The sequence below is a fragment of the Vulpes vulpes genome, chromosome 1 (assembly GCF_048418805.1).
Source record: "Vulpes vulpes isolate BD-2025 chromosome 1, VulVul3, whole genome shotgun sequence".
In the NCBI taxonomy this organism is placed as follows: Eukaryota; Metazoa; Chordata; class Mammalia; order Carnivora; family Canidae; genus Vulpes; species Vulpes vulpes.
The window spans coordinates 139,272,097-139,298,795 of record NC_132780.1 but is presented as its reverse complement, the minus strand read 5'-3'; the positions used below and the strand labels follow the sequence as shown (position 1 = coordinate 139,298,795).

The 26,699-nt window shown below is 54.9% G+C and overlaps 2 protein-coding genes across 6 annotated transcripts in view; both read left to right on the top strand.

Moving 5' to 3' along the window:
• The first annotated feature begins 604 nt into the window (after positions 1–604).
• On the top strand, positions 605–9,129 carry PGC (progastricsin). Its single transcript, XM_025991209.2, is given in 13 exon segments — positions 605–663; positions 3,230–3,292; positions 3,294–3,360; positions 3,362–3,379; positions 3,682–3,799; positions 4,702–4,815; positions 5,316–5,538; positions 6,973–7,018; positions 7,020–7,075; positions 7,668–7,761; positions 7,763–7,816; positions 8,197–8,295; positions 8,977–9,129. Coding segments are annotated over 13 exon segments (1,164 nt in total).
• A 1,712-nt stretch (positions 9,130–10,841) lies between these two features.
• Positions 10,842–26,699, top strand: part of TFEB (transcription factor EB) — a 55,697-nt gene continuing 39,839 nt past the window's right edge. Inside the window, exon 1 of one of the 5 annotated variants that reach the window (XM_072731937.1) lies at positions 10,842–11,086. Coding sequence is in view for 1 of the 5 variants with exons in the window: in XM_072731926.1 (XP_072588027.1) it covers positions 13,688–13,806 (119 nt within the window). In the remaining 4 variants the exon portion in view is untranslated. Of the gene's footprint in view, positions 11,087–12,211; positions 13,807–23,098; positions 23,289–26,699 lie in introns of those variants that run through there. The other 4 variants (XM_072731935.1, XM_072731926.1, XM_072731928.1 and 1 more) reach the window with 4 other exon arrangements.

Genomic DNA, 26,699 nt, shown 5'->3' with positions numbered 1-26,699 from the left:
CCTACAGACCAATGATTCTCAACAACTTTAACCCTTAACGGGACATGTGGCAATAACCTGAGATATTTTGGTTCACAACATTCGGACTGCTGGTGGCATCCCCTGGGTAGAGGCCAGGGATGCTGCTAAACATCTAAATAGAACAGAACAACCCCCCAGCAAGGAATCATATGTTCCAAAATGTCAATAGTACTAAGGATCAGAAACCTGCATATGGAGGTCCTATGCCCTCAGTTGACCTGACTCTGGCCCTCACCCCAAAATGTCACATCATGCCTCTGTTCCTGGACAAGGAGAAATCCTCATTGGTGCATCTTATGGCAATCCTATTATTCACACTTCTTGGCCCCCCAGCATGTATGAAGAAGTGCAGAAGATTTAAGGTCCTCTGTGGCCACTGTCAAGAAGGAAAACGTACGGAAACAAGAGATTCGTGCAGCACAAGGTGCGTCTGGGATTGAGATCAGGCTTTTGCCTGGGGCAGGGAGGCAGGGACTGGGCTAGAACCTGGTGGTATAAAGGCAGGAGTTCTCTGGCCTTCACTCCACTGCAACAGCCCCACTTGGAGGGGCTCTTCCTCTGTGGCCAGTTGGGAACCAGCATCATGAAGTGGATGGCGATGGCCTTGATCAGCCTCCAGCTCTTGGAGACAGCAGTGGTCAAGTGATTCTGGGGCCTGGCTATGGGCCGCTCCACGTGTCTCTGCTCTGGAGTTTCTGCTGGGGCAAGGAAAGCTCCCCGAGCAGGTGTAAGGTGGGGACTCAGAGGTAGGAGGAGCTACAGCCTTTGCCCTCAGAAAGTGTCTAACTGAACCAAAGGAGAGTTTGTCCACCAGATGCCCTGCAAGTCAGTTAAAAATACTGACACTGAGCCTTGCAGTGCAGAAAGACAGGCTGATTCATTGGTGTGGCACTACCCAGGTGAACGGGGAGCTAATGCTCAGAAGTCCCAGACTCCCTGATGCTTGTAAGGGGGAGGTTTTTTTTTTTTAATTAATTTATTTATTTATGATAGACAGAGAGAGAGAGAGAGAGAAAGAGAGAGGCAAAGACACAGGAAGAGGGAGAAGCAGGCTCCATGCTGGGAGCCTGACGTGGGACTCGATCCCGGGACTCCAGGATCGTGCCCTGGGCCAAAGGCAGGCGCTAAACTGCTGAGCCACCCAGGGATCCCCTAAGGGAGGGTTTTTAAGGGAGATAATCAGAGATGAGGGGCTCGAGGTGGTGGGTTCTTCTGAAGGATCAGGGACTGGGTCAACCCCAAGATCAAATGACCTGTCTTTCTGGCACTGGTCTGTCTGGTTTGTTTCATCACCTGTGACTGGGTGGTCCTTCCCTCTCCTACTCTGGCTCTCCAAAACATCTCAGCAATGTGTGTCAGTGATGCTATCTTTGTTAGCAAAAATACAATCACACCTTGTGATTGTGCAAGCTGATTCATTTCTTTCTCTCTTGAGCCTCATTTTCATTATCTTAAGCAAAGTGTCCCGGTATGTTCCCAATAATCTTTAACTATGGGCTACAGGCCTTTCTGCAGACTTACTCCGCTGGCAGTTGCACTTCCAGGCAAAGGAAAAGCACAGCTGCTTCCTTCCCCATCTGAGGAGAAAAGGTGGACCTGGGACAGAGCCAGGGTGACTGCTATCCCAACAGACCCTCAACAGCCAGTGTGCATTCCTCCCGCAGAAAGGAACGATTATTTCTGGATGGGCAGGCATTCACTAAAAATTCCCTTAAGGCCGCAATCTATTTAGCAGATGGCACAGCCATCTAAGGAGAAACACCAGGAACGTAGTGTCTACATGCTAGGGTGTCCGGAGAAAGGAAGTGAGGAGGCATGGCTCTCAGGATGTCCGGAGGGCGCCTGGCCTGCACCCTGCTTGCTGCCTCACCCCTAAACACTGATGCCCCAGCTGAAGACATGGCTCCTCTCAGAAACCTGCTTGTAACAGGCACATTCTGTAGAGGTGGCAAGCCCGAGTGGCCATCGGTCTTCACAGCTCAATGTGAACAGGTTTAGTGGAGAATTTGGGGCCCTGAGAGAATGGGGAATCACGTGGGAAAAGAAAAGAGGTGGGACTTCTGGAATCTGGAATGAGCCTGGTAGAGCCATAGGGACCCCCTAGGCCATGACAGCAAGCAGGTCTTGGAAGAGGAGACAAGGGTGACAGAGGCAGAAACCCAGAGCCCCTCAGTTCCAGTTCCAGAGCTGATCTGGGCTCCAGACCACCCAGGCCAACCCCCACACCACCTCTAGACACCTGGTGTCTAGAGAAGAGCAGTGATTGGCCCCAGGCCAGACCATGAGAAGCAGGGGCAGACCTAGGACCCTGTCTTCTGAGTCCCAGTCTAGGGTTGTCACCTGTACCCATGCAGTGTCACATTCAGCCAGGGCCAGGTGCCTGAGGGCCACCATAAGAGAGGATTGGGGTGAACTCTGTCATCTCCAAAATCTTTCTTAAAAATCCAGGGTGCCTGGGTGCCTCAGTCGGTTAAATGTCTGCTTTTGGCTCAGGTGATGATCCCAGAGTCCTGAGGTTGAGCCCCACATCGGGCTCCCTGCTCAGTGGGGAGCCTGCTTCTCCCTCTCCCTCTGCCCCTCCCCCTGCTGTGCTCGCTCTCTCAAATAAATGAAATCTTTTAAAAAATGCATATATCCTGGTCTGCCTGGCTGGATGACTCAGTAGAGCACATGACCCTTGATCCCAGGGTCCTGAGTTCAAGCCCTCCATTGGACGTAGAGCTTACATAAGGACAATGCATATATCCTGCCATGGGTGATGGCTGAAGCCCCCCTCCCCTTCCAGGGAAGGAATTTATGGGATGTCTGAGAGCAGAGGGCCAGGGCAGGATGGGACCCATCCTGGAGACGGGGCGTGGGCATGCATGGTGAAAACCGTATTTGTTTTCTGAGTCTTGGAACAAGTTTTGAGAAGAGCTTTGAAGGAAACAGAAGGAGAGGGAAAGAGAGAGGCAGAGGGAGAAAGAGACAGAAGGGCAGAGCCAGGGAAAGAGACATGGAGACAGAGAGAAACGGATGGAGCCAGAGCCAGAGCAGGAGTGAGAGGGAGCTAGGCACAGACACAGGGTGGTAGGCACAGGGGACACCAGGGCTGGGGGCCCGAGGCCCAAGGCTGGAGGTGGAGCGGCGGGGAGGGAAGGAGGGACAGACTATCAGCAATGCTGGCGGGAAGAGGGAAGTCCCTGCCCTGACACCAGCCCATCTGCAGAGTCCCCCTGAGGAAATTAGAGTCCATCTGTGAGCCCATGAAGGAGAAGGGCTTACTGGGGAGTTCTTGAGGACCCCAAGAATGACCCTGCCCACAAGTACCACTCTGGCAACCTTGGTGTGGTCTTCAAGCCCCCTGGCCTACCTGGATGTGAGTCCTGACCCTCTGTGGGGGTTCTTTCTCCTCGGTGCCAAAGGCTGATGAGGCTGGGCCCTGGAGGTGCCGCACGATCCTCTCCGTACCCTCCCACCTGGCCCCTGGGACCTGCTCCCTTCTCTCCACCTGCCAGCCCAGACTGAAGGTCTGTGTGTTCTCGGCAAGGATGGAAGATAGGCTTGGGCCTCTGCCTCTGGATCGCATTGTAGGGCAAGGGCTCTGTCCATGGAGGAGGCTCTGGGCCTGAGGGTCTCTGTATCCCTCCAGAGGTAATAGCCTGCCCCATGGCCCCCCAGAGTATGTACCTTGGGCAAATCAGCATTGGGACCCCATCGCAGAACTTCCTGGTCCTTTTTGATACTGGCTCCTCCATCCTGTGGGTGCCTTCCGTCCAGTGCCAGAGCTGGGCCTGTGGTAAGTGCAAGGCTTGCCAGGGAGAGTGGTTGGCAAGGGGAGGGCATTGATAGCCTCGGGGGAAGGGACCAATGAGGCAGGGATTGTGGGGCCTGGGTGCTTCAATCCTGAGAGTCAGGGGCCTGGCCAAGGTCAAGGGGCATGTGCAAGACAGAGGGAAGAGACTGGCCCTGGACCTGGGTGGTCTCTTTGTCTCCTCCCTCACCATCACGTGTTCCTCCACCCGCTCCAGCCCACCCCTTTTGCTCTGTTCATCCCACTCCATTCTGCTCATTCTGTTCCCTGCCGACAATGCCATTCCGTCCCACCAAAGTCTCTAACATTTTTTCTATTCCATCCCACTTCACTGAGTTCTCACAGAGTATCTCCTAGACACTGGTCCCTGTCTTACAGTTGTTTGGATACAGGCCATGCTCCCCTCCTTAAGGCTGCTCTGGACCCTGCCGGAGCTTTGGGGTTTGAGTCCTGATACTTCTTGTCCAAAGAGTCCCTCATAGGCCCTGTCTCAGGTCCTGGCATGGCCAGGTTCTTGATGGGGCAAGTGGGGGGAGAATGCAGGGATGCCTTGGAGGTTCATTTGCTCCTAAAGCTGATGGTAATTTTTAGGCACTTGCCTTGTGCCAGATGATCTGCAGGGGGCCAGGGAAACAGAGAGGGATTCTAAGCAACCTGTCTTCCAAGGGTCACAGTCAAAGGACCACCAAGAGTCTGTAAGACGGGGCTTCGAGGCCAAGGCTGGCCACCTCACATGGGTTCTCACATCTTGGGGACCCCCTCAGCCAGGCATCCCCTGACTGCGTGGCCAGGGATGCCGAGGCTCCAGGATGTGAGTACAGGCCAGAACTCGGGTGGGCAGCCCTCCACCTGCAGCCTGCCTTGGCAAATCCTCCTTCTCACTGTAGCCAGTCACCCCCGCTTCAACCCCAACATGTCCTCGACTTACTCCAGCAATGGGCAGATCTTCTCTGTGCAGCATGGCAGCGGCAGCCTCAGTGGAGTCTACGGCTATGACACTGAGGGTGAACCATGCTGCAGGATGCTCCCTGCCTCAGGGTGTGGGAACTGTCCCCAGGGCTCTGACCTGGGTTGGAACCTCCCAGGCCTCAGAGTCTGATGGGAGCTTCCAAGGAGACCCTGAAAATACAGAAAACCATTTAGTGCTCTACCAAGTTCAGGCCAGGACATGAGTATGCCAAGCGCTCCTTCAGGTAGTCATCCAGCCCTCGCTGAGCGCTTCGTGGGCCAGGCACCCAGGACACCCTGATGAATGAGATGACCTGGTCCTTTCGTTAAAGAGCTTAAAGCCAGGATGGGGGGGAAGATGGAGGTGGGGGTGCTACAGCAGCCAGGAAAGGCCACTTGAGAGAAAACATGGCTCTTGTAAGATGTGTCAAGAAGGCAAGGGGCAGGGATCAGGGAGGGACGAACGAGGGAGCCTTGAGGGTCTTTGTGGAGAGGGTTGTGGGGAGGTGAGTGGAGTTACACTTGTCACCTCCCACCCCCTGGGTGTGTCCCTTCCAGGTCCAGAGCATCCAGGTCTCCAACTAGCAGTTCGGCCTGAGTGAGCATGAGCCGAGTCCCTACTTCCTCTAGGTCAGGTTTGTTGGCATCATGGGCTTGGCCTACCGGGCCCTGGCAGAGGGCAGGAGCATCACAGCCCTGCAGGGCATGCTGCAGGCAGGCCTCCTCTCCAGCCAAGTCTTCAGCTTCTACCTGGGCAGGTAAGAAACTGCACGGGGGTCCTTAGCTCCGAGGCAACTCCCTCCATCCTCCCCAGACCCTGGATGGGTGGGCTTAATGCCTTGGGGTTTGGAGGCCTCCCAGCAGGCATTTGGCTCCAGCTACTACTTGTGTCCAGAACTTTCCTCCTGGGCTTCTAAACCGTCCCCCTGTCCACCCACTTTTCCATCATCCCTGTGTCTGTCCCCAGCCCACTCAGATTTTTCTTTGTATTTCGTGGTCAGTTTAGAATCTTTCCCTCATCTGGGTGAACTTAGCTTTAGTGTGGCTGCTGATTCTCAATACCACTGGGATTTACCTCCTGCCCAGAGCCACAGTTCACTCATTGCCTCCTGAGCAAATGTTTTCTACCCGGACACTTCTTTTGTATAAAAATCTACTGCCTCAGCTCCTTTGATGTATTGTTCCAGCCAGGTGCCAGAGTCTTCCGGTCAAGGTTCATCATTTGTCCCCAGGAAGATGTTTTCCTCACCACAAACACAAGCAATGCAGCCATTTAGTGTGGGAGCCAGGTGGTGGGGGCGGGGTGTGTGGCCTGGGATGATGGGCTTTCCTTCTTTCCTCTCCACAGTGAGCCAAACACCTTCTGGAGATAGTCAGCATCTGCTATCTGGCCTTAATCACTAGAGTGACTTTCAACAATATTTCCCTGTTCCTAATGTTGCTGACTTGGTCTCTACCTCCGGTTACAATTCGTTTTGAGTTTAGCCCCTAGAGCTCCGCCCAATTCCACACTCAGGTTTGGCTATCAGGGGAGGCTGAAAGGAGGTGGACTATTCTTCCCTCCTTGGGCCAAGGCCCCACCTCCCTCCAGTCCCAGCAGAAAAATGTCAACCGGGTTGCAGGGTCAAACTCCCAGTGACACACAACACTAGCAGCAAGAAGTGAACGGGAGAGAGGAAGGGGTGTGAGACAGGGTGTGGGCCACACAACCAGCAGCCTCCCCAGAGGCAGGGCCTTGTGGGCAGCATTACCTAGACCAGAGGCACTGGGAATTCTAAGGGGCTCCGCTTGGAGCCGCAGTGAGAAAGGGGGACAGAACTCCTTTCCTCAGGGAGGAGGTCTGAAGGGAGACACAGCCCTGCCCCCAGGGAGCCCCAGTCTGAGAGGAGACACAGCCCTGCTCCCCAGGGAGCCCCAGTCTGAGAGGAGACACAGCCCTGCCCTCAGGGAACCCCAGTCTGTGGGGAGACACAGCCCTGCCCCCAGGGAGCCCCAGTCTGCGGTTGGTGGGGGAGGGAGACACAGACCTGCCCCCAGGGAGCCCCAGTCTGAGTAGGTGACATACTCATGCTCTAGGGACCCTCAGCCTGCAGCCAGGGCAGGATCTCTCTTTCCCTCTGAAGGTGATTGCTGGGCCGAAATCTTTTCTATAGCCATCCCTGACTCACCCTTCCCTTTGCCTTCTGCAGAGATAGGAGCTCTCAGAACAGAGCAGTTCTCATATTCAGAGGGATAGACCACAGCCTGCACAAGGGAACCAATCTACTGGGCCCCAGTCACCCAGGAGCACTACTGGCAGATTGGCATTGAGGAGTGAGCGTGTGCTGGGGACGTGAGAAAGTGGCAGGCTTTGAGGCCTTTCATGGCGTGCGTGCAAGCACACGCGTGCACACATACACACACAGAGGTTGGTACCGCTAGGAGGTCAGGCTAGGCGACTCCTGAGGCCTGCCCTTACAAAGCCACAGATGTCCTCTGTTGGAGATTGAAGGCCCACCTCAGCCTGAAGAAGTGGGTGAGGTGGGGACAACATAATAGGGGCAGGTCTTAGAATCTCAAACATTATAGACTCTGTGGTCCAACCCTGTGTGTTACAGGTTGCAAACTATGGTGAATGTGGGGGGATTAATGTGCTCAACGTACTTACAACCATTCAGTGACCCAGGCTTTCAGTGTTTCTAGAACCTTCCTTGCAACTTTTAAGAAAGACATTCCATGGCCTTTTAGGTGTCCTTGGACAGACTGAGCCGGGGGTGGCTGGATTGACCTCTGCAGAGTCCTGACCTTCCTGAGGTGTACCTTGATTCTGTGGCTGAAGCTGCTTATTCCTTAGAGGCCGGGAAAGCCCACCTCCGAAATGCCCTGAGCTGGAGTTGCTAAGGGCGCTCCTCTCCTCACCATTCAGGTTCCTCATTGGCGGCTGTGCCACCAGCTGGTGCTCCCAGGGCTGCCAGGCCATTGTGGACACAGGCACATCCCTGCTCACTGTACCCCAGCAGTGACCTGAGTGCCCTTCTGCAGGCCACAGGGGCCCAGGCGGACCAATACGGACAGGTGTGTCTGATGGAGGCATCCCCCTCTTTCGGAGAGGTTTGTTGGGAGGCATTTATGATTCTTCCGGGAGTAGCCCCACTCTTGGCCTCTGTGCTTCCAGCTGCTCAAAGCCCTGGAGGTGGGGGGGTGGGGTGGGTGGAGGCCTAGAGACTGAGTCCGGGGTGTGGAGGCTTGTGCTGAGGGGGTAAGGGGTGGTCATGACTGGTCAGAATTTCCTTGGAGGTTTGGCTCCTCCAAGGAAACGGGTTAAACTCTTCCCAGGCAAACTAACCAGAACGGGAGGCCAAGCAGGGCAGCAGGGCCCGGGGCACTGAGGTGAGGAGGTTGGTAGGTCCGCTCGGGTGGACCTCGAGGCACCTGGGCCCTCTCCCTCTCTGCAGTTTATCGTGGACTGTAACAACGTCCAGAACCTGCCCACCTTGACCTTCCTCATCAGTCGTGTCCGTCTCTCCCTGCCATACCACTCCTTCCTCTTCACAGTGAGTCTGTGGGGACGCAACTGGGGTGTGAGGGGGGCCTGGGAGCCGCTGGGTCTCCTTACCATGTACCATTTCCTAGCTCCTTGCAAGCGCTGCTTTATTTTTTCCACTTGCTGGCTCCAAACCCCTACTCTGGCGAGAGGCTGTTAAACAGAAGAGTGTCATCTATTATCGATCACTATTATTAATTGGTGCAGAAAGGCACTGGGTTGGTTTGTTGAGCGCTGACATGTCAGCACTTGGGGAAGCATTGTGCTCACACTGTCCCACTGAAGTTTCAGGACATTCCAGGAGGGAGATGCTAATTTCTATTTTACAAGTGAAACCTTGGAGGTCTGGAGAGGTTGAGAAACTGACACAGGGCTACATGGCTAGTCGGGGTGAAGCTAAGGTTGGAAGCCAAGTTGGTGTGGCTTCAAGGCTTTGCCAGCAGGCTGACCTGCTCCACGTCGGGAGCAAAAGGGAGGCGCGTGGGAACTCGGGGAGAGGAGGCTGCAGGTGGTCACCACAGTCTGCATTTACCCATTGCAGAAATCCCTCGTACTCTGGGGCTCAGTCAGCCTGGGGGGCTTCCAGGGGGGCACACCTGGCTCCCTCATTTCTGCCTTTGTGCTCAGGGCTGAGCAGTGCCCTGTCCATGTGGGAGCCAGTGAATGAGCGCTGCCCTTCCGTGTTGTGCAGGAAAATGGCATTTGTGCCCTGGGGGTCCAGGCCACCTACCTGCCCTCCAGCAGTGGCCAGCCCCTGTGGATTCTTGGGGTTGTCTTCCTCAAGTCTTACTACTCCATCTTTGACATTGGCAACAACAGGGTGGGCTGCGCCACTGCTGCCTAGACTCAGCGCCTGGACGCCTGGGCTTCCTTCTTCCTCTGGACTCAATCCCTCCCCACAACCCCCACCCTACCCTCGCCCTGCAGGAGGTTCCCTGTGTGCTGCTTCTCTGGATTCCGTCTTCTTTTGCTGGCTTCTGGACTTTCTGTCACAATAAATAGTTATTCTCCTTGTTGGCCAGCGTGTTGTTTTTAGAAGGTGGTTGTGGCCTGTAAGGCAGCTCCTGGCCACAGGGAATGGGAGGGAAGAGTGGGAGTCGGGGCAGATGTACCTCTGCTGGACCCTGTTCTCCCTCAGGGTCTGGGAGGCTTTGGGGGGCCAGAGAAGGGTATCATTGAGATTCTAAGAGAGAAGGGGCATAACATAGGGCTTGGGGATGGGCCCTGTACCCTTCAGACTTGGGAGTCTCTCTACAGCTTCTCTCTGGAGAGAGAAAGGAATGGTAGTGACGCTGAGGCAGGACATTCTTTTGTGAGGGGCCAAGGGGCCCAACTGCCACAACCCCAAATGTTCTGCTCACTTAATTGACCAAATGACCAGCAGAATCACCCCAGGCAAGCCTACTACCTCTGTGACGAGGGCTTCCATGCCTCCCATACCTAGGCCTTCAGTTCGTCACCTGTGATTGAATTTGTACTAGGAGCTTCTGAGAAATGCTAGATGCCTATGTGCACTTGTGACAGTCATGGGTCCTTCTGGGAGGGGGATAATGCTACCAAAACCTGTTTCCAGGAGGGCTTCAGAAGGTCTGGGCTGAATGAACCTGATCATATTTTCACGTAGAGTCCTATGCCCCAAGGTCTGTATTTGAAGAAGGGCTGGCCCTCACCTGTGGATAAGAGGGAAACTACTTGAATCACATGAGATCAAGCCCACTTGCTCTAACTGAACAAAATAAGATATTCTCGCCCTCTAGACTTCATTCTATTCTTCTTAGGAGCCACTGGGCAAAAGACCCACAGTCCTTGGGCAACGCGTATGGGGGATAGGAGGAAGGGGAGAAAGCAGAGAAAGGTGCTCAGCCCTGTAACTTCCAACAGGGAGAAGGATGTAAAAATTTCTTCTGGGCATCATCATAGGGTGGAGAGGGGGCTGGTGGCCAGCAAGTTAGGACTGATGAGGCTTGAGGAGGGGTATTACTGGAAAACCATAATGGGAGGGTTATAGGCTCCTTATACACACTTCTTCCACCCTGATCCCAACTTTGCTTCTTATGCTCAGGGGCAGGAATGAAATACAAGATCCAAGTCTAGCACTCCACTCTGAAACATGAGGGAAATTGAGGTTTGCTACTTAGTAGTTTCTATGGCAGTGGCACACCACGGGGACCCCGCATCTTTCCAAGAATCTGGGAAAGATAGGGTGCTGCTGGCCTCTCCTTGGGGTCAGAGAGGCCCCGGAGCATATCCTAGTGAGCTGTAGTTCAAGGCATCTCTGAGTGAGAAGAGAAAAACAAAACAAAACAAAAACTTGCAGAAGGGATAGAAACGAAGAGGAACAAGTCAAAATCCCCGTCCCTCCCTGCACACAGGCCGGGACCCACAGAGTGGGACTACAAATCCCAGCGTTCCCGGCAGAGCCGCCGGGAGGGACTACATTTCCCCGCGGGCGCCGCGGAGGGCCCCGAGGGGCGGAGCAGGGCGGGGCGGACCGTGGGGGGCGTGTGCTGCCCTCTGCCGGGCGCGGCGGGAAGTGGGCGCGGATTGACAGCGGGAGCCCGGCGCCGGGCGCGGGGCTCGGTGACAGCGGAGGCGGCGGCCGCGGGCTGGACCCAGCGAGCGGCGGCAGCGGCGCCGACGGCAGCGGGCGGGGCGGACGGCGCGGGCCTCCTCGGGGGCGCGCAGCCGGAGGGGTCCGGGAGGGGGCGGCAGGCGCAGCTCGCGGGCCGGACACCTGAACTTGGGACAAGTTGCCAGAGCCGCGGGGGACAGGCGGCGGGCGGACTGACCTTCAGAGCTAGGTGAGAGGGGCCGGGGGCACGGGCTGCTCGGAGGGCCCGCGACGCCGGACCCGTCCGCCCCACCGCCGCCGCGGGTGCGGGAGGCAGGTGGGTGGATGGGGGCGCGGGCTGCAGAGGGGACGCGGGGTGCGTGTGCCGCGCCGCCACCCGCGCCGCTGTCCGTCCAGTCCCGGGGCTCGGCGCAGGGCCAGGGCGGCGCCGCTCCGGCCCCTCACTGCGGGCCCGGGCCGGGGGCGGCTTCTCGGCGACCTTATGTAACCAGGCGGGAGGGGCCGGGGCGGGCGCGGGCCTTCCCGGCTCGGGAGCGGGGAGCCGAGGGGCGGGAGTCGTGGGAGTGAACTTGCAGCGAGTTTGAGGGACGTGCGGGCCCTACGCCTACCCCTTCGGCCCCGGAGGCGGCTGGGCGGGCGGCACGGGGGAGGGCGCCGGAGGCCCGGGAGGTGTGCGGGGGCCGAGTCCCGCCCGGCCAGGCCCGGCCTGATGGTCCGGGGGTGGGAGGGCCGGGGCGGCGCCACGCCCCCGGGGCTGGGCGGCCGGTGGGGGCGGGTGCCGGTACCGTCCCTCCCTCGCTTCCCGCCCCTGCCTCTCCCGCGCGTCCTAGGCCGCCGCTGCCCGGGTCCCCTGGGGTCCCCGGGCGCAGTCTGTTGCTCCCCTTCGCATCACTGCACGACCTCTGGGAAGCCCAAGCCCAGAGCTCACCCTTCGCGCGCCCGTCTTTCTGCTCCCCGGGCTCCCGGCCATCTGCCCCCCCCCCCCCCGCACACCTCCTCGGTCCCGAATCCCGGAAAGCACGCCCCTTCCCCTCACTCCCGGGGTTGGCACCGCCCAGCCCTTGCTGTCCCGCCCCGAGTCCGTGCGGGGTCTGGTCCCCAAGTTCCCGAACCGGGTCGGCCGCGGGGGCGCCGCGCGTGCACGTCCCTCCCGCCGGCGCGCGGTAGATGCCAGCTCGGTCCCCGCCCCTCGGCCCTGTCCGGCCCCGGGCTCCGGCTTCACGCTCGGCTGCCCCGAGCCGCTCGGGTTTGCGCCAGCAGGTTCGCGCCGCAGCCGCCTGGCGCGCCCCAGCCTCGCGCCCGGGGGAAGGAGGGGGGCGCCCGGGGCGGAGCTCCTCGGCACGCGCTGCTCCCCGCGGGGTCCTCCCCCAGCCCAGGCCAGGCCGGGCCCGCCAGGACTCTCTCTCCGGCCGGTTCTGGCACGGTGCGGCGCGGACGCTTTCTGGACGAGACTCGAGCGCAGGCCCTTCTCTGGCTTCCCGTCGGCGGGGAAGTGTCAGTTACCGCCCAGCCCCACCCTGAGTGGGGGGTCTCCCTGGAGCAGAGAAGGAAGGGCAAGGCCGGTGCAGGCCCTTAGGATGCTTCTCAGATGTGGGCTCAGGCCCCTGTACCCGCCCCATCCAACATTCCACTGGCCCAAGACCTGGCAATTCTTGGGGGGGGGGGGGGTGAGGGGGGGAAGGCAGCTCTGGTTTCCTCTTGGGCGGCCAGATGCGGTTGGCTCGGATCAGAACGTAGTTCCTGGCTCCTTAGCCTGTTTGCTCTGAGGCCTTCTCCGTGTCCAGCCTGGGGGACAGCCTCCAGGCCCTGCCCTCAGGCAGATAACAGTCTGGGGGAGAGATGCCAGCAATAAAGGCCAGTCTTAGACACAGCGGAAGGGGAGAGCCCAACGCGGTAGTTTGCTGGTATGCTAGTACTATGCCTCAGTTTCCCCAGCCGTAGGAAAAACAGCAGTTCACTCTGTTTCTTTCTGCCCCCTTCTTTCTGCCTGCCCCTTAGCTGCTGGGGTAGAAGAGTGAGGAACCAGAAAGCATAAAGGAAAGGTTGTTTGCAAACTGCTCTGCTTCTCTGGGAGGGAGCCTATATTGCTTACAATTTACAAGGCCTGTTACAGCTGCAGTGCTGTTTGGCCCTCAACTCAGCTCTGTGAGGTACAGACAGTTGGGAATCCTGTTCTGGGTGCCATGGAAGTGGTGCAGGGCACAGGACAGGGGACATCCCCTCAGGTGAGCACTAAATCCACGGAGAACGAGCTGGTCTTCTGAGGGCTGAGGGCAGCGTGACTCACAGTCAGAGGTGGGCAGAGGGTGGGCCAGGAGAGGCAAGATCCTATCCAGGGGCCTGGGATGGTGGGGATACCCAGTGCCCAACCCCATCGCGGGTGAGGCCCCTTTTCAGCCTCAGAGCTGGAAAGTAAGTAGGAGGGGCCTCCCACCCTTCAGGCCTGGCTGTCCTTTGAGGGTCTGGCTTCTGGCCCTGATCCCTCTTGGGGCTTTGTTTATGGCTGTAATTGTATCATTAGCTGGAGTTTATAGAGTAACTTAGCACCTGCCCCCACAGGGAGCGGCCCAGCCACCCCCTGGCTTCTCTCTCTTCCTTTTCAAAGTCAACTTGGTTTCTGCCGGCAGGCAGCAGGCAGCAGGGGTTTCCCCAACCGCAGCTGGCATGAAAGCCAGGTTGGGCCTTTGTCCTAGGGATGGAGGGCAGTCAGCACTTGGGGCCCAGCTTGGGGCTGCCCTGGAGATGACTGTGGAAATTGGGTTGACCTCCTCTGATACCGCAGGAGAGAGGTCAGGATTTCCAGAGCTGCCAGAAGTGTCCACATCCTAGGATGCAGCAAGTGAATATGCATATAACGTGTATATCTTCCTCTGAAAAAAAGAGAGAGAAAAAGGTACCCTCCTTCCAGGCTGTTGTGAGGATTCAGGGTGGAGCAGTGCCTGGTACATGGTGAGTCCATAGTGTTGCTCTGTGTTTCACTGTGTCATGTGTGTAATTGATGGGAGTTTGTATGTGTGGTTATGAGATTATAGGTATCTAGGTACATGTGTATAGATGAAGTGTATATGTGAGTGTCTAGGAGAGTATAACAACATGATATTGTTTACATATGTATATTTTAAAGATTTTATTTATTTATTCATGAGAGACACACAGAGAGAGGCAGAGACACAGGCAGAGGGAGAGCCAGGCTCCCTGTGGGGAGCCCGATGTGGGACTCGATCCCAGAACCCTAGAATCAGGACCTGAGCCAAAGGCAGATGCTCAACCACTGAGCCACCCAGGCGCCCCAACATGATATTATATTAATAGAATATTCATCTAGTCTCTTTACATTATAATGGAACATTATGAGAAAATTTAGTTATAAACAATAGTTGCCAACATTTATTATGTATTTATGCTTTAGAATGAAGTAGCAATGATTATTTTCATCAACAGATTCAGAGAAGTTAAGCAGGTTGCCGGAAGTCACAGGGATTCTAACCTAGGTCCAACTGCCTCCAAAATCCATATTCTCAATCTCTAAAGAAGGCCACCTTGGGTTTCTCAGGAGTTCTCTCTGAAAAGGTGAGCAGCCATGGTCTGGGCACCTTTGCCTTATGCAGGGTCTCCTGCTCCAAGCAGGGGTGGGAACTTGCTGAAGCCTCTGCCCGGAGACCACACTTGTCTCCCAGCTGCTGTTCTGAGCTGCTGACACAGGTGACCAAAGGACCTCTGGTGAGAACTCTCCTGACTGGCGGTGGGAGGAGAAGAGTTCAGACAAGGCTCCCTGGGTCTCCTTGGAAACCTCACACATTAACCTATGGTGCAGCCCTCACTAGGCACTTGTTTACTCAGATGTGGGGAAAAGGCTGTGGCAGCTCCTGAGTGAGAATAAACAGCGACTAAGGTTAAGAAAGCACAGGAGTCCTCTTACTGCGGGCTGTACTGCAGCAGGTCCCTGCCTGTCTCAGGCTCTGTTTCTGCATCTGTGAACCTAGAACATCTGTGGGGTCTCCTCCAATGTGAACTTTCTACTGATATCTGGCGACAGGCACCTGGTGGATGGGCGAGGCTTCCCAAAGGGACGTGTGCTAGGAGGGAGCACTGCTGAAGTCTAATCCGTAGAGCCGGAACTCCAGGCTGGCCCTGGTGGTGTGACCAGCCAGTTTTTCTTGGGACATAGTCCTAGCCAGCATGGATTGAGCACTGAGCGAAGTGCCATCTAGCCTGAGATAGTTGACAGCCTGAGCTCCTGGGCCGGGCTGTTTGGCTTGGAATCTGGCCTCTGCCACTTACTAGCTGTGTGACCCTGGGCAAGCTGCTTAACCCTGCTGTGCCGTTTGCACACCTAAAAAGCAAGGATTATGATAGCACCTGCTTAATAGTGCTCTAGAGAGGGCTAAACAATGTTTTTAAAGCTTTTATTCATTTATTTGAGAGAGAGAAAGAAAGCGAGCAGGGGGAGAGACAGAGGGAGAGGGAGAGAGAGAATCTCAAGCAGACTCCAAGCTGAATGAGGAGCCTGACTTGGGGCTTGATCCTGGGACCCTGAGGTTATGATCTGAGCCGAAATCAAGAGTCAGAGCCTTAACTGACTGAGCCACCCAGGCACCCGATCTGGGCTAAATATGTTGATGCATGCTGCCTGTATAAGACTCTGAATAGTATTGTGCTCAAAAAATGTTAGTTATCATAACTGACTCTTACAACTCATTTATTTCTTTATTTCTCATTTCCACGTGAGGACATAGGGGCACAGAGAGCTCTAGCGAAGAAAAAAAGACCTATGAGTTGCCCACAGGACTCCCCCAGGCACCTAACACCCTCGAGAAATGCCTTCTGTGGGGCTTTACAGCTTCTGTGGCCACAGGCCCCACTGTTCCCTGGTGACCACACCCAGCCCAGTCTCTACATTTAACAGGATGGCACAGAGAACCTGCCAATGCTTGCAGCATCGCTACCACCCCTGGTCTACCCCGCCCGCAGGGATTCCTTGGGTAGCATCTGGCCTGGCAACTTACTACCCATCGCTGACCCATGGCTTTCCCCAGCACTTCTGCTGCCTGCCCCTCCTCCACCCTGTACCAGAGGTACATCACCCCTTGGCTTCAGTAGTATCCCAGCAACAGGGCAGGACCTGGGATTTCCTGCACACCCAGGAAGTGCTCTGCTGTGGGATGGTGGATAGTGGGTGACAACAGAGGGCACCTGAGAGGGGCGGAAGCACGAGGCAGAGTCATCACTGGTTTTCTTCCTGGCTCCTAGGTGTGGGTGTAAGGATGAGGAGAAAGGAGGCCTGACTACCCCCACTCCCATCCAGTGGAGACCCCAAGATAAAATGTGATGCCTTGGGGATTCATCCAAAATTCCAGCCGACTTTCCAGAAATCCCTGGCCCATATTTCCTCCTCCCAGTCCTTGTTCATGCTGATCCCTTCTGCTGGCACCCCCTCCTTTGTATCCTTCCCTCTAACCAAATCCTCTGTCCATCAAGGCACACCTTCCTGGGAGACCAGAGGATTGTTCCATTTGACAGTAGCTCTGGCTGGATATTATGATCACCAGGGGAGCTCTTGAAAACTACTGGTACATCCAGGGTGCCTGGCTAGCTCACTTGGTAGAGCATGTGACTCTTGATGTTGGGATCATGAGTTCAAGCCCCACATTCGGTATAGAGCTTATTTAAAAAAAAAAATACTAGTGCATCTGAATCTTGAGGGAGGAGCCTAGGCATCAATAAGTCAAAAATTCCCCAAGTGATTATAATGCCATTTCTCCAGGGCAGTGGAGTGGGCATCAGAATCTCCTGGAGACAATTGTTAAAACACAGACTGTGGGACACCTGGGTGGCTCAGTGGTTGAGCGTCCGCCTCCGGCTCAGTGTGTGATCCTGGAGTCCTGGGATCGAGTCCTTCATGGGGCTCCCTGCATAGAGCCTGCTTCTCCCTCTGCCTGTGTCTCTGCCTCTCTCTGTGTGTCTCTCGTGAATAAATAAAATCTTTAAACAAACAAACAAACAGATTGCTAGGGCCTTACCCTCAGGGCTTCTGACTGAGTAGGTCTGGAATCAGTAGGTCTACAAATCCCAGTAGGTCTGCAATTTGTGTTTTGGGTGTGTTCTCGGGGGATGCTAATGTTGCTGGTCCCCAGGCCACACTCGGAGAACTCACTGCTTCACAGCTACCCAGGCAAGAGCATTCTGTCTTCTGGGTCTGTCTGATTGCTTTGGACCTCTTAGGCCTGTCTCCTGTCTGAAGCCAGGTCCCCAGGGGCAGGGACCACTGTGAAATCATCTGGTGACTGCCAATCCCTGGCATATAATCAGCCTCCCTTCCCCACCCTGGCTCTCTGCCCCCACCTTCTGTTAAATTGACCACTGTCTAGCCTTGAGGTCTCGGCACCCCCCTCTAAGACAGGTGCTCAGGAAATATTTGCTGCTTGCATAAGGTGGGGTGAGGTGGACGAGAAAGGACAGCACTGTCCCCAAGAGTCATGGGAACAGGGGACAGGGTCTAAAACTCCTGCCAAAGTCCTTGTAGCCAGAGTGGCATTGCTGGGATGTAGGGTGGGGTGGGGTTGGGGGAGTCCTCTAAAGTGGCCCTTCACGCCGTAGAAAGACCCAGTGTTATTTTACTTTCCTACCCCGTGGTGGGCAGGTATGGAATCACTGTTTGAATCATGTTTCTTGTTAATAACAAAAATGATAAAACATGCAGGAAAAGTAGCAATGCCCTTCGCCTTCCTCACCCAGACTGGAGATGTTGCGGAGGAGAGGGGAAGTCACTATTGGATGTAGGGGTATCTCCATCATCTTCTAGGAGGTCCTGAGCCTTGGGGTGGATCCTTTCTTGGAAGCTGGAGGAGTTGGAGCAAAACCGGAAGAGAGGTGCGAAGAGGCGGTGGCAGGGCCCTCAGCCCTGCAGGGAGGTGGCAGGATCAACTTGGTGACTGAGCCATTCAGTCCACAGATGAATGGAACACTCCACCGTCAGCACCCTGAGCACAGAGGTCTGATCTGTTTTGTGTGAGGCTGTATCCCCAGCACCCAGAAGAGAGCCTTGTACACAGTGGGTGCTCAGTAAACCTTTGTGGAGTGAGGGAACTCGTGTGAATTGAGCCCCCATCAATTACCTAGAAATGAGGACACAACAGGTCTCTGCCCCACAGGCAGGGTATCAGCTTCACCATCTACTACTCAGGGATGGGTACACAGCTGCACAAGGAGGATTTCCCTGGCTCTGCCCGCCTCCCCCGCACCCCCCCCACACTCTCCCCAGGATCCAGGTCCAGCTTCACTCTGGTTTAGGGCTGACAGTTTGTCCCTTCCTGTACAGAGTTTGCCAGCAGCATCCCTCCCCCTGCCCCATCCCTGCCCCAGTTCTACCAGTGGGTCCGTGGGGTGGGGCTCTGGTTTGTTTTCTCCTGTTTGCCAAGGGAAGTCACAGCCTGTCCTCTGCCTTGTTTATAATTGGTTTGGGGACAGCACCTGCCCCAGCCCCCCCTGCAGTCCCTGAGAGGTACAGAGTGGCCAGGAGGTGACACACTATCCTGTCCAGTCCCTGGTGCCTCTTGTCTCCTCCTGGCTCTGGCCAGGTGTGCTCTCAGCTGCCCCTGTGGCATGGTGCTGGCTGGCTCTGCTGCTGGCAGGCTGGGGCTGTGGGGCTGGGAGCCTTAGAAGCTAGCTGCTGCTACCCCCATATTTTGGACAGTGGAGGACTGGGGCCTGGGGAGCGTGAGGGAGCCTTTCTAGCACCCCATGGCCTGGAGCACCCTTAGAGTCAGCAGGCATGAATTGAGTACCTCCCGGGCTCCTAGCACTGTCCAGCCAAGCGGGGTGGGTGGGGATGAGAACACGGCTTCTCCCTTAAAGCTGACAGCCTAGTGAGGAATTTCGGTAACCACAGAGGACAGAGAGAGGCCGATTGGTGTAAGATAATACAGAATTACATAGACATGAATGGAAATGTGTTTAAGCCTGGCCCTTCACTCTGGAAAGCATTCTTCCTTGTTCTAGAGTGAGTTTTTACCAAAGAGTTCATGCCAGCATAGGAGCTCAGCCCTACCCACTCTCTGGGCCCCAAGAAGGGCAGCTCTATTGTTCTCTGGATCCTCTTACCTGGGAGTCACCTCTACAGACCCAGGAAGCTTCACTCCTGGACAGAGTCCTTCCTTCCAGGAGGACTAGAGGCTACTGAGTGCAAGGGGAGACCACCGGGAGGCGGCTGGCCACCCACCTGCCATTCGGAAGCCCTGGGCCATGGAGAGTGTGCTAAATTAGGCCTAACTCAGATCTCCTGCCTGTTGCTGCACCCTGGGACTTGACCTGGAATCTGGGGTCATGTTTCTGCTCCCTGCACCTCCGGTACCTTCTTTCCTCCCCTCCTTCTTTTATACCCCACAGCCCCCTCCCTCTGAACCTCCAGCTACTTCCACTGCATCTGGAACATCGGCCCCCAAAGCATGTATGTCTCTCTTTCTTGCTTTCTCTTACCCTTCTCTCCCTCCTCTTTACTTCTTTTTCTACCTCCCATCTTCAGAGGGTTCCTTTAGTGCCTTCCCAGCGTGAGCCCATGAGTCCTGTTGGCGCCTGGAAGAATGGATGGTCCCGGGGAGGGTGAGACGGGTGTGAAGGTGTCCAACCTGATGCATCTCCCTGCCCTTGAGTAGCCAGGGGCTAGCGGTGGCAGGGTCATCTAGAGGTGGTGAGGGAGGGATGGGCTGAGGGGCAGCCAGCCCTGGCCAGCTTGGGGAGCCCCTCCACAGATAGCCCCAAGCATCGCCAGATACTCCAGGCCTGGGACTAACTATAGATTCTCATCCAGTTTGTTGGGCCTAATTATAGTGGTTTTCAAAGCCAGGAATGAGGAGATAATATTAGAACTTCTGTTTCTATTTATTTATATCCCACCCTTTTCTCCCCCTTTTATTGTGAAATACACCATAATGGCTGATAAGAGCATGAACTTGGATGTATGCTGTAATAAGTAATTGTAAACCCCCAGTAACCACCACCCAGATGAAGAAACAGAATGTGCCCTGCACTCCAGAGTCAGCTTACGCACCCTGCCTCTGTCATAACCCCTTCCCCCAGAGGTAACCACAGTCCTGCTCTTTCTGATAATCAGTTCTTGCTTTTTCTTATCACGGAACCACTGATGTCTGCAATCTTTATCAAAAGAGTTTAGTTTTGCCTGATTCTGAATTTGATACCGCTAGAATGACACTGAACATGGCCTTTGATGTCATGTTTTTTCCACTCAACATTTCATTTGTGAGATGCACCCAGGTCACTATGAGTAGCTATTGTGTGTTCATTTTCACGGTGTACAGCGTCCCACTGTATGAACTGGCTCCCATGTTTGTATCCATCCTGCTAACTTGTGGACATGGGGTTACTTTCCTTTCTTGGCTACCAGGAACAGCACTGTAAAGAATATCCTTGTTTGTGTTGCCTGGTGCATTGATGCCTATGTTTCTCCTGAGCGCCTATAAGCCTGAATGGAATTGCTAGAGCACAGGGTATGAGAGGGAGAAGGATAAGTAGACTCCACGCTCAGCACAGAGCCTGATTCGAGGCTCAAAACCACGACCCCGAGATCATGACTGAAGCCAAAATCAAGAGTTGGACACTCAGCCAACTGAGCCATCCAGGCGCCCCACCTTTAGTAACTATTTTGTTAAGTGGTTATACCAATTTATTCCTCACCAGTGGCACCTGAGAGTTCCTGTTGCTCCATATTCTAGCCAACACTTGGTGTTGCTGGACTGTTGAACTTCTGCTGTGCTGGTGAGTGTGTAACAGTGTCTCATCCTGGGCATAATTTGTATTCCCCTTCTCATTTTTTAAACCTCTTTTTGTGGTTGTTTGCTGACCTGCATGATATATTCATACATTGGTATTTATAAACAATTTATGAGAAAAGAAGCATGTATACCTGGGATGCTCAAAATTTTGTACTCCTAGCAGTGTGCGGTCAAAAGGGCTGAGAGACTGTTGACAATCTATGATAAAATTAAATGCCAGGGAGGGGCTACAGGTTGGGAGGTAGGAAGATGGTCTTCAGAGGAGACCCCCAATGGGGCAACCTCTGGCCAGAGGGTACCAGGGCCACAGAGTACACTCTCGTGCCTTCAGGCCCTCTTGCCCGGCACATCTGGCAGAGGAGAGAGAAGGCTATAGGGCTAGAGCCCTCAGCAGGTACCATGAAACTTAGAATTGGCAGGTGCCTGTCTTTCAAGGTCTCCTAGGGCAGTGGTTCTCAACTGGTGGTGATTTTGCCTCGCAGGGGACATTTGGCAATGTCTGATGACAATTTTGGCTGTCACAACTCAGGAAGTGCTACTGGCATTTGGAGGGTAGAAGCCTGGGATGCTACTAAACATCTTAAAATGCTCAGGAGAGCACCCCCCCCCCCCCCCCCGCCTGCCCCAAGGAATCATCTGGCCCTGAGTGTCAGTGTTGAGATTGAGAAACTCCAATCTGGGAACAGAGCCAAGAAACAGATTTGCCTTGAGCTTGCTACATGGCCTTGGGGAAGTCACTTCGGTGCTTGAAGCCTCAGTGCCCTCCCAGGGACAGTGAGGGTAGTGAGGGTTGTTTCCCCTTCCCTTTCCTGAGACTCTCGTCAGGACTGGGGAGAGGGTACCTGTGTAGGCACTTTGGGAAGCATCTCTGCAAAGGGGCCTCTCTGCTCCTCGTCGTCATCATCATCATCATCCTTATTTCCTTTGTGGTACCAGCCCCTCCCCCTTGACCTAGCTCCCTGTCCACTGAACTGGAGGTGTCAGGTGACCAGCTGTGAGCTCAGCCCTGGTTCCTGCTATTCTAGGCCTCAGGGCTTGGGGGAAAACTGCCCCGAGGGCCCCAGCCTTCTGATGAGGGCAGCAGAAGTGAGGGGCTCTCTGGGGAACCCTGGGGCCCAGGTAAAACCATTTCTGACTTTGTCCTTACCCGGGTGGGAGTCCAAGGTTGTGTGGGGCGATAAGAGATGCCTATCATACTCTTTATCTGAGGCCTCATTGCAAGGTTGGGCCTTGTGGGGTAGAAGCCAGAGGTCATTCCTGGGGGCTCTGTACCCCCAGGCCAGTCTCCTCCTTACCCACTGTGTCCTTCCAGAGTTCCTATCCCAGGGAGGGCCCAGGGTTGGGTCAGAGTCTGGGTCAGAGCTCCCAGGGCCTCTCTGATCACCCTGTTCTGGGGTGCACTTTACGTCAGTGGCATTTCCGGCCTTCTCCAGGAGTCACGGCCTGTCTGAAATTTCTACTCTGTTCTCCCTTCTTGAAACATACTCTCATGAAAGGGCCTAGTAAACTCATCTACCCTGAGGTTTGGTGACTGACATGGCTTAATAATCACCAGCCTTTTGGGATGCCTGGGTGGCTCAGTGGTTGAGCATCTGCCTTCGGCTTAGGTTGTGATCCTGGGGTCCTGGGATTGAGTCCTGTATTGGGCTCCCTGCTTCTCCCTCTGCCTGTGTCTCTGCCTCTCTCTCTGTGTCTCTCATGAATAAATAAGTAAAATCTTAAAAAAAAAAAAAAATCACCAGCCTTCCTTGACAAGGAATACTATCAGAGGTGGGAATCCCTTAGGCACCAGAAAGAAACACTGTTTGACAGGCTGTTAGAGAAGTATCTCTACGTTTAGAGACACTACGTTTAGAGATCCCTCAGGGGCTGAGGAACCTCTGAAATCACATGTGTAGCAAGAGCATTTTGTCACAAGTGAAAATTGTGTGGTGGCTCAGATCTTCCCAAAACTTCCTAGAGTAATCTTGGTTGTGGGGTCCACTTCAAAGTGGGCCATATAGGAGGACCGTGCACTGGGTGTCTGGAGGCCCTGGGAAGGCCCAAGGCCAAGGTGGCAGATGATATGGTTGGTCAGGAAGGTGGTGGATCATGGGGCTTCAGGCTAAGAGGACACATGTCTCCAGGAGGGGCTGGGAGGGTGTGTAGGTTAGGATTAGGCCTGCATTGGACCTAGTAGGGTTCCTGAAAACTCTTGCCTCTGTGCCTCTCCATCTTGGTGCAGGGGATAGGGTGGCTTGTGCCCTAAGTCTGGGTAGGTAGCGAGGTGGGGGGTGGGGCTGTCAGGGGCTCTGTCTGGGAAGAAGGAGGGCATGAAAGGGGTCTTGAAGCTCAGAGTGGGTGAGATGGGGTGAGACGGAACAGGAGCCTGTCTGTGTTGGGTAGTCTTGTGGGTGTGTGGAGCCTTCCGGGAGACTGTACAGTTCCCTCTGCTCTGTGAGTAATCCTCGGCCACACTTGCAGCTCCCAGGGGATTGTGCAACTTCCTCTGAGCCGAGGTGCAGGGGGCTGGGTGAGAAACAGTGCTGGGGAGAATGAGGAAACTGGGCCCAGCACCGGGGCAGGGGCCTGGCCCTGGGCTCTGGCCCCCCAAAGGAGCTGAGCTTTCCAGGCAGCTCCTTCCAGGGGACTGCCACTTCCCAGGTACTACGAGTGTGTGTGTGTGTTTGTGTGTGTGTATGTGTGTGTGTGTTTGGGTGTATCTCCTGTTTTCGGGCAGGCAGGTGAGTGGGGATGAGGCCCCAAGGGCTGCACTGGCATTGGGGTATCTTTTGAAGAGGGCTGGGGAGATTCTGAGTAGGGTCAGGGTTGGGGAAGCAGGTGGCACAAAGGAGGGGTCCCTGGCCAGTCTCAGGGGTGGGTAATGGGGATAGTGGACAGTGAGGGAAACCAGGAGTCAGAAGAGCTGGTTCCTGCCCTACTCCTGCCCTGGGCAGTTGACCTAAGCACTCCCTGCCTGACCTCCACATCTCCAGGCTTGTTTGGAGGCTCTGGTGAGGAGGTAATGACATGCGTAGCCTGGCACTGGCCAGGCCACAGTACATACCTCCTTACCCCAGGGATTGGGAGCAGATACTTCTCCAGTCCCCCTGCGTTCAGATTCTGGCCCTGCCACTCTGCACCTGTGTGATCCTGGTAAGTTTAGCCTCTTGATGCCTCAGTGTCCTCATCTGTGAAATGGAGATGACGATTCTAGCACCCACTGTGTGGATTCATTCTGGAGATTAAAAGACTTCGTTCATGTAGAGTGCTCAGAGCAGCACTTGGCACCCAGTAAGTAAGCGCTGTGTAAACGTGAAGATTTTCCTGGTATATAAGCATGTTTGCAAATAGCAGAAAACCGCCTGGTGTTCGTGTGATTATTTTTGATGGCAAGGATTTGGTTGGCACTGGGGATGATAATAATAAGAGCTTACAATTCTCAAGCCTTACTTCATTGCAGCTACTGTGCCAAGTGTGTGACCTGCATCAGCCCCTTGAATGCTCAGAGTCCCCCTGTGGGCTGGGTGTTATCATCACCCCATTTCATCGCCAGGGACACGGAGGCATAGGGGAAGTGAGTGACTTGCTGCAGAGCAGTTTTATCAGTGAGGAGGGAAAGCAAAATGGTCCGCTAGAGCCCTGAGACGGACCGCCGCCCCATCCCAGCCCCTCTTCTGGGTTCAGCTGGAGGTGGGTTGGTAGGAGGGAGTAGGGACTGCTGGGGAGGCAAGAGGGCTAGCTTTCAGGCCTTTGGTCCCGGGCCAGTCTCCAGTCAAGTAGCCAACTAACAGAGTCAAGTGACCATAGGGAATGGCTTTTTAGTGGTTGGAGTTAGAGTGAACTTCCTTGGCTGAGCTCCCTGCCAGATGTGGACTCAAGAGAGGGGCTGAAGACCCTCTAATGTGGGGTGGTGTAGGCAGGAGTTAGGAATGTGGCTCCAGATTCAGACAGATCTGGCTTTCAATGCTGTCTGAACCATGTAGTGTGTGACTTTGGGCCTCAGTTTCCTCACGTGCAAAATGGGGGTAGTAAGAGTCCCTACCTCTAAGGGTGATGGTGAAGATCGGATGAGATGCCATAGTAAGGAGCTTAGCACAGGCCTGGCCCAGAGTGAGTGTCTGACGAATGGATGCCTTTACTAGGCACCTGTTGTACAGAAGGTCATGTGCTGGGCAGGGAGTTTGAGCCACACAGATCTCCCTAGAGGGCTAGAATTTGAACTGTGGATCAAGGCCACTAATTGGGCCTTAATTTCTGGCCATGAAAGCAGCTGAATGGGTCTCAATGAATATTTTTCTTTTTTTTTCAATAAAAAAGAAGATATAGAGAGAATATTCAAGTGTACTGCATTATATTAGTCAAGTGTTTTGTGCAACTTATTTGTTTCAGGTTCGTGTGTGTGTGTGTATGTGTGCTATTTGTATATGTGTGTGTGTACACTGGGCCAAATAAAATATATTTTTCCATAGATCATGGTCAAAATATTTGGGGTCACTTCCTTAGAGATTGTCTCCCTCTTGTGCAATGTTTATGGGAACACCTACTGAGTGCAAGACCAGCACCACATGCTGGGGGCCAGACTGGGGATTCTGGGCCCAGTTCTTGGCATGGCATATATGGGTGAGTGGGCCCTGTGGGAGGTCAGCAGAGGCAGAGGGTGAGGTGGTCAGGGAAGGCTTTCTGGATGATGACATGCATTGGATAGGGACAGTGTGGGGTGATAATGCCTGGGATGAATGGTTGACTCGGGGTCTGGAGCTAGAGAGCCATCTTGGCAAGTGAGTGCTCCCTATCTGTAGAGTGCTACAGGGCCAGGCCTAGCCAGAAGTGCCCATGCTAGCTAGAGGAGAGGATGGGTGGGGGTCATCCCAGGGCACTGGGCAAAGGCTGTGCCCATCTTCCCTGGCTGAGGTGGGGAGGGGTAGAGGAAGACTCAGGATTACTGATGTTCCTCCCATCCCCACGACCTGCAGGATCTACAGTGACTCAGTAAGACCTAGGGCCCAGGGCTTAGCCATTTCCTCCCCTTCCCTGGGCCTTGGGAGCCTCCTGAGCCTTCTCCCCTCTACTGCCCCAGCTGGCTTCAGCGAATCTGGCCTGGAGCCTGGATCAGCCCTGAGCCCTGGTCCAGGGGCCAGAAGCTTTTCCATTACTTAAATCTCTGCCCAGAGCCAGTTGGGGCATCAGTTTCTTCATCTGTTAAGTGGGCATACTAACCCCTGAGCAGCCAGCCTTCTGGTTGGTAATGCTAATCTTGTGACCTAATATGGATAAGCCGGTTGTAGGACGGTCAGAGGGCTCTTGGTGAGTAGTCATTTTCATTTCTAAGGCTGAGAGAGCTGGGAAAGGTCATGAACTCATCAGCTGCCTGGCTGGAGAGCCCCCCACCCCCATCCCATCCCATGACTTAGGGCTATAGGGCAGTGGTGGGGAGAGGCCTGTGACCCATGGTGAGCTGGGACTATCCTTGGCTCTGAGGGGAAGGTGGCCTTTTAGGGCCTCAGAGGATGACACCCAGGTCAAACCTGGGTCTGGGAACCCCAGTTTCCAGAGTCCTCCTCTACACCGGGCATCCTAGGAAGCCCAGCTTGAAAGTGTTGCCAGATGGAGGGGGCAGGGCCCTGGGACTGATTGGCAGAGGCCAATTTCCAGGAAGCCATGGGTGGCTTCTAGCCTGCTGTGCCCAGAGCCCAGAGCGCAGGTGTGAGCTCCCACTGTAGAATGTGGTATCTAATGATAGGTCACATATACTGAGCACCTGCTCCTGGGCACAGTGTTAAGCACTTTTATACATTTGCAAATTTAATCTTCACAGTAACTAAATACACAGCTCTTCCATTATCCTTTTTTATAGGTGAGGAAACTGAGGCCCAGAATGTTGAAGTCTGTCACAGCCTAGTTAGTGGCAGAGCTGGGCTGAGGCCATGAGTTCTGGATTCAGATTGCTGGGGTTGAAATGTGGGTGGTATCACTGACTAGCTGTATGACCTTGGACACAAGTGACTGAATCTCTTTGACCATTAGTTTCTCGCTCTGAGAGATGGGGATCATATCAGTGCTTTACTCAAAGGT